This window comes from Thamnophis elegans, chromosome 1 (assembly GCF_009769535.1).
Source record: "Thamnophis elegans isolate rThaEle1 chromosome 1, rThaEle1.pri, whole genome shotgun sequence".
In the NCBI taxonomy this organism is placed as follows: Eukaryota; Metazoa; Chordata; class Lepidosauria; order Squamata; family Colubridae; genus Thamnophis; species Thamnophis elegans.
In genome coordinates this window covers 109,302,902-109,319,535 of record NC_045541.1, presented here as the reverse complement: position 1 = coordinate 109,319,535, position 16,634 = coordinate 109,302,902, and the positions used below count along the sequence as shown (strand labels likewise).

The 16,634-nt window shown below is 38.3% G+C and overlaps 1 protein-coding gene across 1 annotated transcript in view; it reads left to right on the top strand.

Moving 5' to 3' along the window:
- LRP4 (LDL receptor related protein 4) overlaps positions 1 to 16,634 on the top strand; it is a 109,140-nt gene that overhangs the window by 79,900 nt on the left and 12,606 nt on the right. The window contains 27 exon segments of the mRNA XM_032238864.1: positions 1,170 to 1,400; positions 2,139 to 2,295; positions 3,089 to 3,306; positions 4,110 to 4,205; positions 4,208 to 4,272; positions 4,274 to 4,286; positions 5,048 to 5,079; positions 5,081 to 5,132; positions 5,135 to 5,173; positions 6,537 to 6,716; positions 6,719 to 6,744; positions 7,018 to 7,053; positions 7,055 to 7,131; positions 7,988 to 8,077; positions 8,811 to 8,878; positions 8,881 to 8,910; positions 8,913 to 9,010; positions 10,300 to 10,354; positions 10,357 to 10,466; positions 10,468 to 10,489; positions 11,621 to 11,756; positions 12,640 to 12,740; positions 12,743 to 12,778; positions 13,627 to 13,713; positions 14,272 to 14,443; positions 14,570 to 14,732; positions 16,596 to 16,634. Of these exon segments, the coding sequence (XP_032094755.1) occupies positions 1,170 to 1,400; positions 2,139 to 2,295; positions 3,089 to 3,306; positions 4,110 to 4,205; positions 4,208 to 4,272; positions 4,274 to 4,286; positions 5,048 to 5,079; positions 5,081 to 5,132; positions 5,135 to 5,173; positions 6,537 to 6,716; positions 6,719 to 6,744; positions 7,018 to 7,053; positions 7,055 to 7,131; positions 7,988 to 8,077; positions 8,811 to 8,878; positions 8,881 to 8,910; positions 8,913 to 9,010; positions 10,300 to 10,354; positions 10,357 to 10,466; positions 10,468 to 10,489; positions 11,621 to 11,756; positions 12,640 to 12,740; positions 12,743 to 12,778; positions 13,627 to 13,713; positions 14,272 to 14,443; positions 14,570 to 14,732; positions 16,596 to 16,634 (2,429 nt within the window).

Sequence of the window (16,634 nt, the reverse complement as noted above, 5' to 3'; positions counted from 1 at the left end):
GTTTACAGCCTTACAGCAGCTGGTCAGCTATTAAATCATCATTACCATAACAGATATGGAATTACCTGGTTTTTGAGAAGCCAAGTTATATGAGGATGGCATTCACATGGCTTTTCAGAAAGTTAGAAAAGTCTGTTTTTGTGGGCAGCCTTTTAGGATTGATTCTGGGGCAACAAATTATATATATTTTATTGTTATATTGTTTTCTGTTGTTATTACTATTATTATTATATTTTACTGTAAATCTCTAGGGTCAACTGGACTAAGGTAGTATATAAATTTCCCAAAGAAACAGATAAAAATGTACCATATTTTTCAGAGTATAAGACGCACCTTTTTCCCTCAAAAAAGAGGCTGAAAATCTGGGTGTGTCTTATACACTGAATACAGCATTTTTTGCCTCCCGAAACCCCGCTCCTTCACCAAAATGGCCGTGCAGAGCCTGTAGAAGGCTTTCAAAGAGCTCCTGGGGGCTGGGGAAGGCAAAAATGAGTGAAAAACGGACCATTTTTTGCTCAATTTTTCCACCAGAAGTACTCTACAAGCCTCCTAAAGGCTATGCATGCAATTGTTTTGAAAAAAATGGGGCCGTTTTCACAAAACGGGGCCGTTTTCACAAAAAAGGACCATTTTTTGCTCATGGGGGGGGGGGGCACCCCCTGGAGCACTCTGCAAGCTCCCTAAAGGCTATTCATGCCTTTTTTTTTTTTTGAAAAAAACAGGCCCGTTTTGATAAAAAAGGGCCGTTTGTGGGAGGCTTGCAGAGTGCAAAAACTTTTTTTTTTATTTGTCTCTTCAAAACCTTGGTGCGTCTTATACTCTGAAAAATACGGTAACTTGTACAGGTCCCAGGAAAAGACTTAAGTCCCAGGATAGGAACTACAGATTCAAGACACCAGGAAAAACAAAAATCCATGCAGAGAATCCATTTATTGAATAATCACTTTCCATGAATGCTGGTTGCCACATTCTAGCAAACTGCCAAATAGCCAAATAAAATACAGTGGAGGGAGCTACAGTATATAAGTATAATTCTAAACAATGTGAATATGTCTACATATACTGTTTCTATGTTCATTCTCTATTTGTGAACTGATTCTGCCCTGTCATTATAATCTCACTGGTGCCAGACAATAGTCTTCTCACATCTCTTTGCATGTATCCTTCAGGGCCAGAACCTGTGCTGCTTTTTGCCAATCGGATTGATATCCGGCAGGTCTTACCTCACCGCTCCGAGTACACTTTGCTTCTAAACAATCTTGAAAATGCTATTGCATTGGATTTCCACCATAGCAAGGAATTAGTATTCTGGTCTGATGTCACACTAGACCGCATTATGAGGGCCAATCTGAATGGTAGCAACGTGGAAGAAGTGGTGTCTACAGGATTGGAGAGTCCAGGTAAATATCTTCAGTGGTTTCAGAAGTAAAAATGGCAGCTCTGTATGTAGCAAAATGTATTTCTTTGTTTATATGTATCTACCATGTTTCCCCAAAAATAAGAAAGGGTCTTATTTTCTTTTGACCCCCAAAATAAGCACTTGGCCTTATTTTCGGGGAGGTTTTATTATTTTTGAGGTGCAGGAGGCGGCGAGCATGGACACCTCTGGCTGCTATTGTGTTGCAATATTTTCGGGGGAAGGCTTAATTTTGGCGCATGTGCTCAAAAGCCCGATTGGGCTTATTATCCTGGGAGGTCTTATTTTCAGGGAAACAGGGAATCAAACTTGTATGTTGCCTATCTTCATGGAAGCAACTCTAAAATTACATAACCTGAGTCTCCAGAGTAAAATGTAACTCCTAAAACCTTGTTACAGCCCTCAGAGCTCTTTCATAGTAACCACCAATCATATGTTTTACTGGGGAAGAAGAGGAACATTATTAGAAGCGTAGGATAAAATAAAATAAATTGTATTTAACTTGATTTTCAATTAAATCTAAATGTAATGGACATTTGACATTGGTTATAATGGACATTTCAAATAGTCACCTAAATATTTTAGTGATTTATATGACAAGAGGAAAACAGCCCTTGTTCCCATTTTCCTTTTATAGATCAGGACAGCCTTAGCCATGGCTCAATGGGACTATTCTTGAACAATTAGTACTTATCACATTCTTCCTTCCTCTGGATCCTAGGTGGGCTAGCCATTGACTGGATCCATGACAAGTTATACTGGACAGACTCTGGGACATCTTGCATTGAAGTGGCAAATTTGGATGGAATGCATCGGAAAGTGCTTCTTTGGAAGAATCTCGAAAAACCTCGTGCAATTGCTCTTCACCCTATGGAAGGGTAAGCATGAGATACTCACTGCTTGTTATCAGATGAAATTTGCCGAGTGAAGACTCCACTTTAGCTGCCTGGAGCCAAATCTAGATTTGCCAGTCTACAAATGAATTAACACATTCCATATGTAAAATGCCATGAAAACTAATGACAACTTTCCCTAGAGGGGGAAAAAGGGAGTTGGTGATTTTTTTTTATATAAATGTGTTATTACTTTTATTATTTTTGGCTTGTTGCACCTGATAACACCTCATCCCCCATATTTTAGAAGATCTGCAGATAGAAGAAGGAATCTGTAAAAATCACCTTCTCTACATGCTCAACTTGGAATATTCTGCAACATAATTCTATTTACTGGAACTTAATGTACTCTTTTGATAGATTTACTAAAAGAACACGTTCTCCTGTGTTCTGTAATGTAAGCTATGTTAGGATAGATCAGCCTTCTTCAAGTGTATTACCCTCCAGTTGTGTAAAGTAACTCCCAGAGTTCTGAGCAATTACCATGCTAGCTAAATTCTGGAAAATTAACTTTGTCCATCTGGAGTGTACTCAGTTTGAGGAAAGCCATTGTAGGTGCTCATTTGTGAAACCAAAAGTTTCTGGTTAATAGTTTATTGATAAAGATTGTAGTCTTGTATAATCATAGCCTGAATCTCTTTATCCTTGTTTGCTCTCATCAGCTCAATACAATCAGTTGTAGCTTTAGATTGCTAAACTGGTAGCTGTTTTGGTTAGCAATGTCTGCTGTCCTTTCAGGGAACTTCCACTGTTCACATTTTTCTCTTTTTTCCAATAGTACCATCTACTGGACAGATTGGGGAAACACTCCTCGCATTGAATACTCTAACATGGATGGCTCCAATCGGCGCATTATTGCTGACACTCATCTCTTTTGGCCAAATGGGCTAACTATTGACTATGCAGGGCATCGGATGTACTGGGTAGATGCTAAGCATCATGTTATTGAGAGGGCTGATTTGGATGGAAATAACAGGAAGGCTGTTATTAGTCAAGGTGAGATAATGAAATTGGTACTGTTGTCTACCAGATAAGCAACTAAGGGATGCTCTGAGTAACTCAGATAATACTGTGTGGCAAATCAGATCATTGATGCTAGGAGTTTGAGATCATCAGTCATTAATTTTGGCCCATATCTGATTTTTTCACCACGCTAATACCAGCAGTACTCTCAAAACTATATCTGATGGTTGGTATCTACCAATTCATAAGCAAGCTATAAAATCTCAATGACAGGGACATACAATATGAGTAGCAAAATTGCACTGTGATGTTAGTCTTTATCTCCAGGAGGGCTGGCAATATAGAGTTCTTAAGGCAGCAGAAACCAACAGCAGGTTTTGCTTAGTTTTGGAGGGTATTATTAAAAGAAAGATATCTCAGGGGCTGCCACAAGAAGAAGAGTCAAGCTATTCTCCAAACACCTCAGGGTAGAACAAGAGGCAATGGGTGAAAACTAATCAAGGAGAGAAGCCACTTGGAACTAAGGAGAAATTTCCTGACAGTTAGAACAATTAATCAGTGGAATAACTTGCCTCCGAAGTTGTGAATGCTCCAACACTGAAAGGTTTTTAAGAAGATGTTGGATATCCATTTGTCTGGTGGTGGGGGGTTTCCTGCCTAGACAGGGGGTTGGACTAGAAGACCTGCAAGGTCCCCTTTCCAACTCTGCTATTCTATTCTATTCTGTTCATTCTATTCTATTCTATTCAGACATTTTTTTGTCTCATAGATAGAAGCAACCTTTAGAACAGTAAAGAGTGACCTTTTCATTTGCTTTTACTGGATTCTTGCTGCAGGCCTTCCACATCCATTTGCTATCACTGTATTTGAAGATAGCTTGTACTGGACAGATTGGCATACCAAGAGTATAAACAGTGCCAACAAATTTACTGGAAAAATCAAGAGATCATTCGTAACAAGCTTCATTTCCCCATGGATATCCATACTTTGCATCCTCAAACGCCAACCAGCAGGTAACTGCAGACAGAAAAGGCAAGATATTATTGCTAAAAGACCAGTGTTCTATCACAAGATATTGACTAGCAAATACTTCCTCAATCTAACATTCTGTGTAGAATATAAAAATTGTCTTCGTGATTCAAATCAAATTGTTTGATCAATGCTGCACATTCAGAAACATGCAGTGTTTCCAAAGACAGAATCCCAGGTAAAAGTGAATAGCTATAATGTTTTCTTAGAAGCAATGGCCAAGCAGCTCCCCACATACGTAAATTCATAAATGATGATATATATGATAATCTTTCATTATTGTTGTTGTATATTACTATTGTTGTTGGCATGTTTCTTTGTACCTAGAAAAAAGATTTCCTAATTAATCTGTGTCTACTATTGTGAAAAAATGTTGAATTGCAATAAAAATCTTCATTAATTTATTCATGCTTTACTATCCTGGTAGTATTAAAGTCCGCAATTTAATAAAAATTACCACTGGATTAATACCATTACTACTAGTGGCTTATCAGTATGCTTCATTGTTATATCATGAAAATAATTTTGAAGTATGAAAAGTCTATGGCTATATCCTTTATAAGTCAGTGGTGAATATTTCTATTTTAGAAATATACCAGACAGATACAAATGCACAATCAGTTAAGCAGTTCCAAAATAGAACTGGCTTCATTGTATCTCTGGTTCTTTTCCCTGTATAGGTTATGGTATTTGTGTTTATGTGTATAGCTATGTATATATAAAATATGTCGTTTGGCTATTCGAGCAGGGAGAAATCGCTGTGGAACCAACAATGGTGGGTTGTACTCATCTCTGTTTGCCAAATAATAAGGGCTACACCTGCGCATGTCCACAGGTTTTCGGAAGACTGGAGGCCATACCTGTGCCCAGAGTAAGTGTGATAAGGACTTTATGTACCTTCATACATGTCTGTGTGCACACATGTAAAAGAGATTAAAGAGTTTTAGCAAAATTACATTTAAATGATACAGTAAATTTCATGTGAAGGGGTCGTGAAGAAAGCATTCACAATAGATTGCCAATATTACCATCTATTTATGAATTGATGACAAGATGACATTTAATTTTTTTGTGGTTTTTCCAAATTTCCATATAAAATTATAGAATAATTTTTTTTCCAATTTTATAAACAAAACAAACAAATCAAAAGTTCAGCTGCAGAAAAACACCGGTGGAATGATGAAGGATTGGGGTATCTTCTCTGCAAGGAGATGGAATTCTTATTTTGGGGAAATATAACATATTTCTTAGCTTGATACTTGCTTAATTGGAAAATACGATATAAGTATCTCAAACAACTAAAAAGACTGCTGATGTAGGAAGATTATGGAAGTTTATAAAATGCTGAGAATGTAACGGTAGAGAGAAGTTGGATAGAGATAATATTAGAACTGCAAGTTTAATGAAATAATTTGTCTGTTGACAACCAATTGCTTTTCCACACAATTCATAGTTTGTAGAATAGTTTGCTTCTATATGCAATGACAGCCTGTGACTCGAACCAATTTTTAAATTTAGTTTATTAATGGAAAATTGGATTATCAGCCCTTAATGCTATAAAAATTACATTGAACTTATGGGGTCAGAGGCAGAAGAAAGTAAATTGCTAGAATTGCTAATGAAGGGCAGTTTTTCATTCATTTTTTCTTCCTGGGTTTTCTAAAGGCACTTGACTAGCTAATGCTAGCAGTGGCACTGATGGATCCTAAGCGAACAAGTTCATATTCTTCTTCCTAATATTTAGAATAATGGAACTGCCAATTAATGTACCTTGTCATGTCCTTACATATAGGTACATTTTATTTAGAACATATTCTTTTTTCTTCTAATCCTAAAATCCTTCTTTCAACATTATATACTTCCTTCCTTTTTCTTTGTACTTATTTGCTAGTTAGTTAAGAGCCATGGTGGCACAGTGGTTAGAATGCACTATTGCAGCCGGTTCCTTCAATCCTAACCGGCTCAAGGTTGACTCAGCCTTCCATCCTCTGAGGTCCTAGATTGTTGGAGGCAATATGCTGATTCTGTAAGCTACTTAGAGAGTGCTGTAAAGTACCGTGAAGCGGTATATAGTTAAGGGCTAGTACTAGTTCAGGTCTGGCCTACATTATAGATTGGCTCCATTAGAAAGCATGGATGTAAAAGAACTCGTTGTGCCAAGATCACTTTTTTGTGTTTGTTACCATAATTTTCTGTTAGAGATATTAAAAGAAGACCTTTCGACCTTTGATCAGGTCTTGACAAGTTCCTGCTTTTTGCCCGAAGGATGGACATCCGTCGTATCAGCTTCGACACAGAAGACCTGTCTGATGTTGTCATCCCCTTGGCAGATGTGCGCAGTGCTGTGCTCTGGACTGGGATGCACAGGGTTGACTATGTCTACTGGACAGATGTTAGCACTGATTCCATTAGTCGGGCAAATGGAACGGAACAGGCCAGGAGGTAATATCCCACAGAAGTTCAGTGGAAGCATATAAGTTGCTTGTCTTGTGTTTGTTTTGTTTACACCCATTTTGGCTCATTATAACTATCTAATCTTTCAATTCTTGTTTTTTTCAACTATTTGAGGAATATATTCCATGCGTATATCTTAAAGTGGTTTAATTCCAGATCTTTATTTAAAACAACTGAACATTCATAGTCCAAGAAAGGTCAGTGTTTCTGGTTAGAGCAATATTTCCCTCAAAGTTTCATTGTTGTGTGTTTTGTTGCTAGATTGTGGTGGAAAGCAGTCTTGAAAGCCCAGCTGGTACTTGCTGTTGATTGGGTCACAAACAAGTTGTACTGGACAGATGCAGGTACTGAAGGCCACTGCCATATTGCAAAAGAGTTCCTTTGCTACTCTAAAACCTAACCACTCACTGAAAAATTTCCTTCCAAATTCTTAGCAGGATTGTTCCCAATGCATCTATTGAGATATATGAATGAGACTCTTTCAACGTTATGATCATGATGATTTTAATAACATTTCACCTTCCTGTAAAGAGTGGACAGGTTGCAAAGAAATTCTGGGAGTAAGAACTCATTTTATGTCAGTTTTTAAAAAGGAGTGCTCCAAAATAGGAAAATCTCTAGTATATCAATTTATTCCTGTAGAAATGTCCCTGCATGCCACTTTATTTAAAATGTTTCAGTTACACACTTTAATCTTGCACTAATGTACTTGGTTTGTCAATGTTATCAGCAGATGCAAATGTGAAAGGTTGCTTTGTACTGTAGCATATAAATGATAGAATCATTCAAATGGGGTTTTTGAATTTCCAAATTGAAATATTCCAGTAGAACAGAATTTTCAGACTATCTGAATAAATTTGTTTTTTCTTGTGGATAAAAAGAACATGGAGCAGCATTCAAACCTATAGTAAAGGAAAGATTTTGGTAAAAGTATCCTGTGTTTTACTTGCTTTAACAGAACCAATAGTTTCTGAGTAAGGATGACTAAATATGATGATCAAATTAATTGGAAAAAAGTTCACAGAGATCAGGAGTTATTATTCTAGACTGAGGATATTTTGTAGGCCTGCTGAGGACGTCATTTGCTGATATACCCTGTTGGTTTCCTTTGCCATAGTGTGTGCATGAAATTTCGGTATGGATTATTTTCTTTTATGATTTTTCTTTGGTTCTGAAGGCTGATTATTTTTGTCTTTCCCTTTTCTATCTAATGCAGGAACAGACCGGATAGAGTATCTAACATAGATGGAACCATGAGGACTGTTCTAATATGGGAAAACCTAGACAGACCAAGAGATATTGTGGTGGATCCTGTTGGAAGGTGAGAACTGTCTCTTGAGACTGCATTGATGCAATTCCTGTATGTCATTGCATGTTGGTTCTTCATGACAGTGATATCCCTGAAAGTTTACTGTTATATTTTTAAAGGTCTGTAAAGTTCATTCTTATCTGCTGATACTTCATAAAAACAAAAACTGTATCCTGTATGCCCAATATCCTTAAAAGATTAGTTCAGGGATAGACATGTTGTATTTTCTAATGTTGAGAATAGACAATAGACAATCTAGTACTGAATTTTGCACCAAAACTGATCAATGGTCATGATAGCTACAGCTAATAGAGGTGAATGAAAATCTTTTGAAGGGTATGGATCTGCCTGCTTATGAATTAACTCTTACAAACAAACATTAATGTGTCATAAAGAATAAGGAGGATGACCTATTAAAGTTATCTGCAGAAAAAGGGATGAGTAACATGTAGCTATTTCGACTAATGTACAAGATGTTGTAAAATTACAACTCTGCATTCTGGCTTACTTTTGGCTAACTTGGCTGGAGCTACTGTCATTTACAATTCAACACCATATGAAAAGATGCTGGTATATTGGCAAATGTAAGCAAATACCTAAGTAGCCACTGCAAAAGTGGAAAGCCTTCGTTGTTTAGTGTTTTCTTTTCTTTTCTGTTCTCTTTCTTTCCTAATTCAGTTAAATAAAAATGGTTAGATGAATAAGGTTTAGCAGTTATACCCCATTTTGGGGCATTTGTATGCAGGTTCATGTACTGGACTGACTGGGGAGCTAACCCAAAGATTGAGCGTGCAGGAATGGATGCCTCTGATCGTTGGTGATCATCTCTTCCAACTTGACATGGCCCATGGACTGGCTATTGACTATGAGTCTCAGCGCCTCTACTGGGCAGATGCTGGCATGAAAACAATTGAGTATGCTGGCCTGGATGGCAGTGATAGGAAGGTAAAATAACCAAGTTGAATTGCTTCTGGGAAAGGGTAATAGGAGTTATACAATGCTTGTTTACAGACACCATACATGTATTCTCTTGGATTCAACATGCCCTGTTCTGATCTTTAGAGGTTCAGTTAGTCCTCTAAAGGGACAAAATGAATAACTTTTGAGCAAAGACTAAGACAGTGAAATGTATTGAAACTGTGCTGCATTGTTGAGACAGGCTTAGACTTCCCCTGATGCCCCATGATAATTCTCAGCAGGTCCCTGAAGGTCCAGTGCCAGTGGTGGGTTTCAAAAAATTTTTAGAACCTCTTCTGTAGGTGTGGCCTGCTTTGTGGGAGTGGCTTTCCGGCCATGTGACTGGGTGGGCATGGCTTGCCAGCCATGTGACTGGCTGGGCATGGTCAACTTGTAAAATGTGGTGAAACTCACTTAACAATGGCTCTTGCTTAGCAACCAAAATGTTGGCTCAGGAACTCTGGCATTGAAGTGTGCAAGTCTTAAAGCTGTCAAGTTGCAAGACCCTTGCACCCCTAACCCTTTAGAAAAAAAAACCAGGGTGTTCAAACTTGACAGCTTTAAGACTTGTGGACTCCAACTCCCAGAATTCCTCCTCCAGTCATGTTGGCTCATAAACTCTGGCATTGAAGTGTGCAAGTCTTAAAGCTGTCAAGTTACAAGATCCTTGCACCCCTAACCCTTTAGAGAAAAAAAACCCCCAGGGATGTTCAAACTTGACAGCTTTAAGACTTGTGGACTCCAACTCCCAGAATTCCTCCTCTCGCTCTTCATCTTGATGATGTGCAGACGGGCGGGGGAGGGAGCTGGAACCAATTCTAAATGGCACTGTAGATTTATGGAACCTCTTCTATAGAAGAGGTTAGAACTGGCAGGAACCCACCCCTGTCCAGCGCATTTGAAAGGGATCAGGTTGGGAAAAGTTGCTCTACAGTTTGTCAAACATGGAGGCAAATATACGTGTCCCAGGATAATGTTGCAAGATCCAATCTGGGTCGGTGACTGGGACCAGAGGTTTAGTTGTCTGAGCATTCAGACTCGTGCTGGAGACCATCTTCAGGAACTTCTCTCTCACTGTAATGAGAGTTTCCTGAGGATGGGTTCTAACACGAGCCCGAAAGCTCAGAAGACTAAATCTCTGGTCCTAGTGACTGATCCAGATTGGCTTCTATAGTTTGTATAGTCTACCACTGCTCCTAAAGCAGCTGTGCATTGCTGTTTTTAAAAAACCTGCTTTTTTTTCCTGGTATTGGTTGATTTGCTTTTGGGATTGACAGATATTGATCGGGAGCAATTTGCCTCACCCGTTTGGACTCACTCTTTACGGAGCTCGATCTACTGGACAGACTGGCAGACGAAAAGCATCCAGAGTGCAGACAAGAGGACAGGGCTGGATCATGAGACTCTACAGGACAACCTGGAAAACCTTATGGATATCCATGTCTTTCAATCGACAGAGACCTGCAGGTATGGAGGTCTTCTGCATCAAGATAAAAAGTTACACGTCTTTGGGCTCCAGATAGAAAGAGCTTCAGGTTTTTCATTCTACTTTGACAGTGCCATAATGTTCATGGAATCACTAGAGGGCACCATTGTTACCCACCAATTCCCCTTTTTTAATTCTACAGATAGTCCTCAACTTTTGACTACAACAGGGATTGGAAATTAGTTGTTAAATGGTGTGGTTGTAAGGAGGCATTATTTGACTACAGCCAATTTTACATCTTTTTTTTATGTGGTCTTTAAGCAAATTACAACAGGCATTAAGTGAGTCATCACGGGACTGTGACTTCCGTGAACTTCCCTACCAACTTTCCCATTGATTTTGCTTGTCAGAAGCTGGTTGGAGAGGTTGCAAATGGCAGTTATGTGACTCCAGGACATGGCAATTGCTGTAAATGCTCAAGGATGCCAAGTGCCCAAATCATGATCACATGCCATAAATGCAAGGACCAGCTGTAAATTGCTCTTTTTCAATGCAATCATAACTTCAAATGTTGTATAAATGAATGGTCAAGAACTACCTGTAATAATGTGTTGTTGTTTTAAATTAGGCAGGACCACATGTAAAAGTAACTGGAACCATGCTTGATTTTATTTTGTTTACATATTAAGTTACATTAGCAATATTACATTAATTCAATTCAGTTAATGGAAGAGCTTGGATAACCTTTTTGTCTTAAATGGTATAATGTTTCCTGCCTAAGCAGGGGCTTGGACTAGAAGACCTCCCAGATCCCTTCCAACTCTGTTATTCTAAGACACATATTTCTAAGTATTATCACTTTACCTTTGTTAGATTAAAAACTATAAATTGGTGTGGATTTTTGATGAGCTGGGGATTTTGCTGAAAGATTTGGAACCCTGAAGTATCAGTTTGCACATCTGTTTGTTTTAATGGAAAATTCTCCCTTACCCAATTCATTCATTCATTCATTCATTCATTCATTCATTCATTCATTCATTCAATCATTCACTCACTCACTTACTCACACACACACACACACACACACACACACACATTTATAGAATTTTGTAAACCACAGTTATTCATAATTGCTTTCTTTTGATACATGGTTTTGCTACTATCTCTTTCAGTACATACACCGTGCCACATTAATAATGGTGGATGTAGTCATCTTTGTCTCTTGGCTCCACTTCCTAAAGGCTACAGCTGTTCTTGCCCGACTGGCATCAACCTACAACCAGATGGCAGAACATGTTTATCTGGTGGGTGTCTTTTCTTCTGTGGTTCTGTGGAAGAGAGTAAGACCTCCTAAACCCCACATTCCGTCCCTAGAAAAGTTGTACACTCAAATTACAAGAAGTATTTTACTTACTTACATAAATACCTGTTCTACTTCAGGTAGAATTTTATGTGTGCTACAGTATTTATTACTACCTTTCAGCCAAAGGTAGGAATAGCTTTGATTATGATGACATGTCTACATAAAATGTGTTCCTATATAAATTAGGTCTGATCACTTACTAAAATAGATAGAATTTGGAGTACTATGCTTTGTAGTATCAGACATAAATGCCTTAACATACAGCTTGGTAAAGTGGAGTAGTTGTATTTGTGGAATCCTTGCTGCTTTTCAATATTATGCAATATTTTGTTTTACTAATTTTAATAACATTAAACTGTAAACATATATCAGTTTACACATGAAAATGTCACTAGATTTGTTGGAACCTGTTGAATATGATAAATACATAATTCGTGTATTGGTTTAATATATATAAAATCTGAAGACATGAATATTTTTTAATATTCTGGACCTTATTTGTAGTGATTCTGATTATCGCAATTTATTTTATTTGGCTTTGCAGTAGTATTTAGCTTGTAGTAAAGTACTTTTGGTAAATTATATTGAACAATATTTTTCTTTAAGCCTATGCTTAAAAATAATTATTACATAGTTGAAGAACCACATTCAGTATTTCTTATGATCTTTCATCACATTTATGGCCCTACTTTTATGGTCTTGGATAAATTGGTGGCTTTAGTCATTGCCAAGATCACCTTTGCCAGCTGATTTTTTTGTTGCAGTAAAAGGGACATTTGAAAAAGGAATTACTGTAATTATGCATTGAACTCCGTTTCAATTTTGCAGGAATGACTACCTCCTGATCTTTGCAAGAAGGTCAGATATTCGTCTGGTTTCACTTGATATTCCATATTTTGCTGATGTAGTTGTCTCAGTCAATGTCACTATGAAAACACCATCGCCATTGGAGTTGATCCTGAAGAAGGTTGGCAATATGTAATTTAACCTTATTAGGTGTGGAATTATTAAGGGCAACTTGTCCAATAAGTGGTGTGATTCATATTAAACAACACATTCCCCTAGGTTCATGAAATCATTGTAAAAGAAATGTCCCAAGTCTTATTAAAGCAACCGTTTCCAAACTAATATGGCTCCAAAGACCTTCAAATGGAACTCCAGAATTCCTACAGGCCATGTTCCTGAAAATTTTGGGAGCTGTAGTCCCAGTATATCTACTAGGCACCAGACTGAAGAAAGCTGGTTTTGAGGATAGCTGAAAAAAATTCCCTGCTTCAATGCTCTTGTTCATATTCAGAAAGCAGTTTTCCCCAAAAATAATTTTCAAGGCAATTGTATTCCACATAGGTTCTGCCCTAGTGAAATGTAGCGTTTTCCAACCTTGGAAACTTTTAAGATGTGTAGACTTCACCTCAGAACATGTTACTGTGGTAGTCCAAGAGTTGAAGTCCATAAATCTTAAAACTGATAAAAGCATGTATGTGTGATGTGTGTGTATGGAATAATAACATATTTTATATTAATATTATAGTGATGGTGTGTCTCTTCGTTAAACATCACATGGTATATTCATAAATAATTTGCTGCTGTTTTTGCTTTTCTTGACAGATGGATATAGAAATATACGCTTTCTTACTTACTTTCCTCCATCTTTTTCTTGCAATAATAGAATAAATAATAGATTGATGACATAAAAGACCCAGAAGACACACTTTACAGTGTTGCTTTTCACCAAAATAATCTTAGATATTTATGGACTAACAAGGGAATTTAATTTCGATAAATAAAACTAATGTTCTTATGTTTTTTCAACAGGAAAGGTTTATTGGTCAGACAGCACATTGAGGAAGATCAGCAGAGCTTCACTGGATGGGTCTCAGTATGAAGATATCATTACTACAGGTAAATAAATAGATGGCTTGGTAAATACTGAACATCTGCTCCAGACTCTTTCAAAGATATGATTTTTTTTTTGCATTATCTTCACCTAATGCAACTTCTAAAGCTCTTTAACTTTAACTTTAACTTTTAATAAATTTATATGCCGCCCAATCCCGTAGGACTCCGGGCGGCTCTAATATAAAGGTTGCAGTGGTGGGATTCAATTTTTTTTACTACCGGTTCTGTGGGCATGGCTTGGTGGGTGTGGCAGGGGATACTGTAAAATCTCTATTTCCTCCCCATTCCAGGGGAAGGATACTGCAAAATCCCCATTTCCTCCAGATCAACTGGGACTCAGGAGGCAAAGAATAGATGGGGGCGGGGCCATCTATTCTATCAGTTCTCCGAACTGCTCAAAATTTCCACTACCGGTTCTCCAGAACTGGTCAGAATCTGTCGAATACCACCTATGAAAGGTTGCCATGAACTTCCAGTGGATATTTTGAGGAGACAGGATAGTAAATTCAGTATTTGTTACTGACACTATAACAATAATATACTGTATTTCTTTTGATGTAGGGTTACAAACCACAGATGGATTAGCTGTGGATGCTATTGGCCGCAAAGTGTATTGGACTGATACAGGAACAAACAGAATTGAAGTGGCTAACCTGGATGGGACAATGAGAAAAGTTTTGATATGGGAAAATCTGGACAGCCCACGGGCAATTGCATTATATCATGAAATGGGGTGAGTGCTAACAGTGGATTGCCTTGTTTTCAAGGCAAAGTCTGCAGAGGAGACGAGAACATAACAATAAGTAATATGTTGACTTTTCAATGGATAGTTTATTTGCCCCCTTTTTTCCCCCTTTAGGTATATGTATTGGACAGACTGGGGTGAAAATGCTAAACTGGAACGAGCAGGGATGGATGGCTCTAACCGCATGGTGCTTATTAGCAACAATCTGGGATGGCCTAATGGTCTGGCTGTGGATAAAGCTGGATCACAACTATTTTGGGCTGATGCACATACTGAGGTTAGAATGACATGAGGGACAGTCTACAATTTTGAATGTTTGTGTAGAAAGTTGCCTCAGAGTGAAGCAATGGAATGTAAGAATGAGTATGAGATTTTAGGGATTAAGAGTAAATCTGGACATATATGCATGTTCATCACTCTGAGATTCTAACATCATTCAATGACTTGCGTGTCTAAAGCACCCATAACCAATCAAACGTTATTGCTTAAACTTCATATTGGTTGACATTGCACCGACTTCTGTTTCACTTGAATATATTTATGTACAGGTAGTCCTTGACTTATGACCACAATTGGGATCAGAATCTTGGTTGTTGAGCGAAACGATAGTTTAGTGAAATGTCATGTCACTCAATAACCACAATCCAGTTTTGGTCATTAAATGATTGGGCAGGTTGTTAACCAAATGGAGTCCTAGATAAGGAGTATGGGATGTTTCAGGAGGTAGGGGAGACCTGGGAGGCTTCCTTCAGGAGCTAAAAATCCCCCCTGCCACAATCTAAGCAGGATTTTCAGATCAGAGTGAAGAGACCCTTGTGCATGACCTGTGCCATGTCTCCCAGGCATCCCTACCACCTGTTCCTTATCTTACCACACTTTGCTGGGATTTTGGCTCCCTTGTCCCTGGGGGCTGGTTATAAGAGCTGTCTGCCAAAGGAGTTCAGCTCCCCTCTGCACATGGAATCAATTCCTTCATTGGGGTGCAGAAACAGAGCCAAAATCCTCCAGAACCAAATGAGTTCAGTTCCCTCCACGCAAGGAAGGGAACTCCTTTGGCAGGGCGTAAGAACAGAGCCAATATCTCCAGGATTTCAGTTGTTTCTGCACCTTGCTGAAGAAGTTCACCTCTCTTGAGATACAGCTTCTTTCAGTGAGCTTCCAGAGACATGAGGGAATCCTCTTGGCAGACAGCAGCAGGTTGCAACTTTTCCTGCCAGCTTCCCCATTGACTTTCTGGGGAAGCTGGTAGAGAAGATGGCAATCACAAGCCTGCAGTGTGGTTAGCAACCAGTCATGTGTGTTCAGGTTACCAAGCAACCAGATTGTGAGGGTATCATAGTTCATGGAGTGTAAAGCATCCTTTCTGAGGCTATCATAATTCTGGACTATTATTAAATGAATGATCGCAAATTGATAACTACCTGTATTGCTGTCTGATGAGTTACAGATAAGAAGCAAAGAGAGTCAGATTTTAGAATCTAGATATGGTAGCTTGGAATCTTTCTGTGACTTGCTTCAATTTTTTATATACAATATGTATATTGTCTCTGAGAAAAAACTTAGGATGATGAGTTCACTCACAAATCTGTCTCACAAGGCATGGATGTCTTCTTTTCAAAGTGGAAACGGAGCATTGAAATTCACTGTTGATTTTCTTAAAGGTATGCCCTGATGAGGCGCCCAAATGATGGCATTGTTGATAGCTAGATTAATACAATAAATTAAATCCTAATCCCAGAATAGCAAAGTCTATTTCCTATGTTCTTGTAACCTGCTGATCCAAACACATAAGATGGAGTGATCAACACAACATGCTGACCACTGGGTAGACTCCTATTTTAGCCTGGTCCAGAGTGTTGTGGAAATCCAGCCGATCAACGGTTGATTCATTGCATAGCATAGTTGGGAAGTCAAGATACATTTTGCTGACTTCATTTCTTCTGGCAAGGCTTTTCTTTTCTTTTTTGTTTTATGGAATCCTTGGGTGAAATTGAAATATAGTTTAGCAGAATGCTAGAAATAAGCATCTAGATTACAATATTATTGGGCTTCTTGTATCCTAGGAAGAGTTGCTACCTATTGGAGGTCTCTGAATCCTTAATCAAAAGTTTCTTGACATTCCAACCTTCTGTTCTTTCAGCGTATCGAAGCTTCAGATCTAGATGGTGCAAACCGCCAC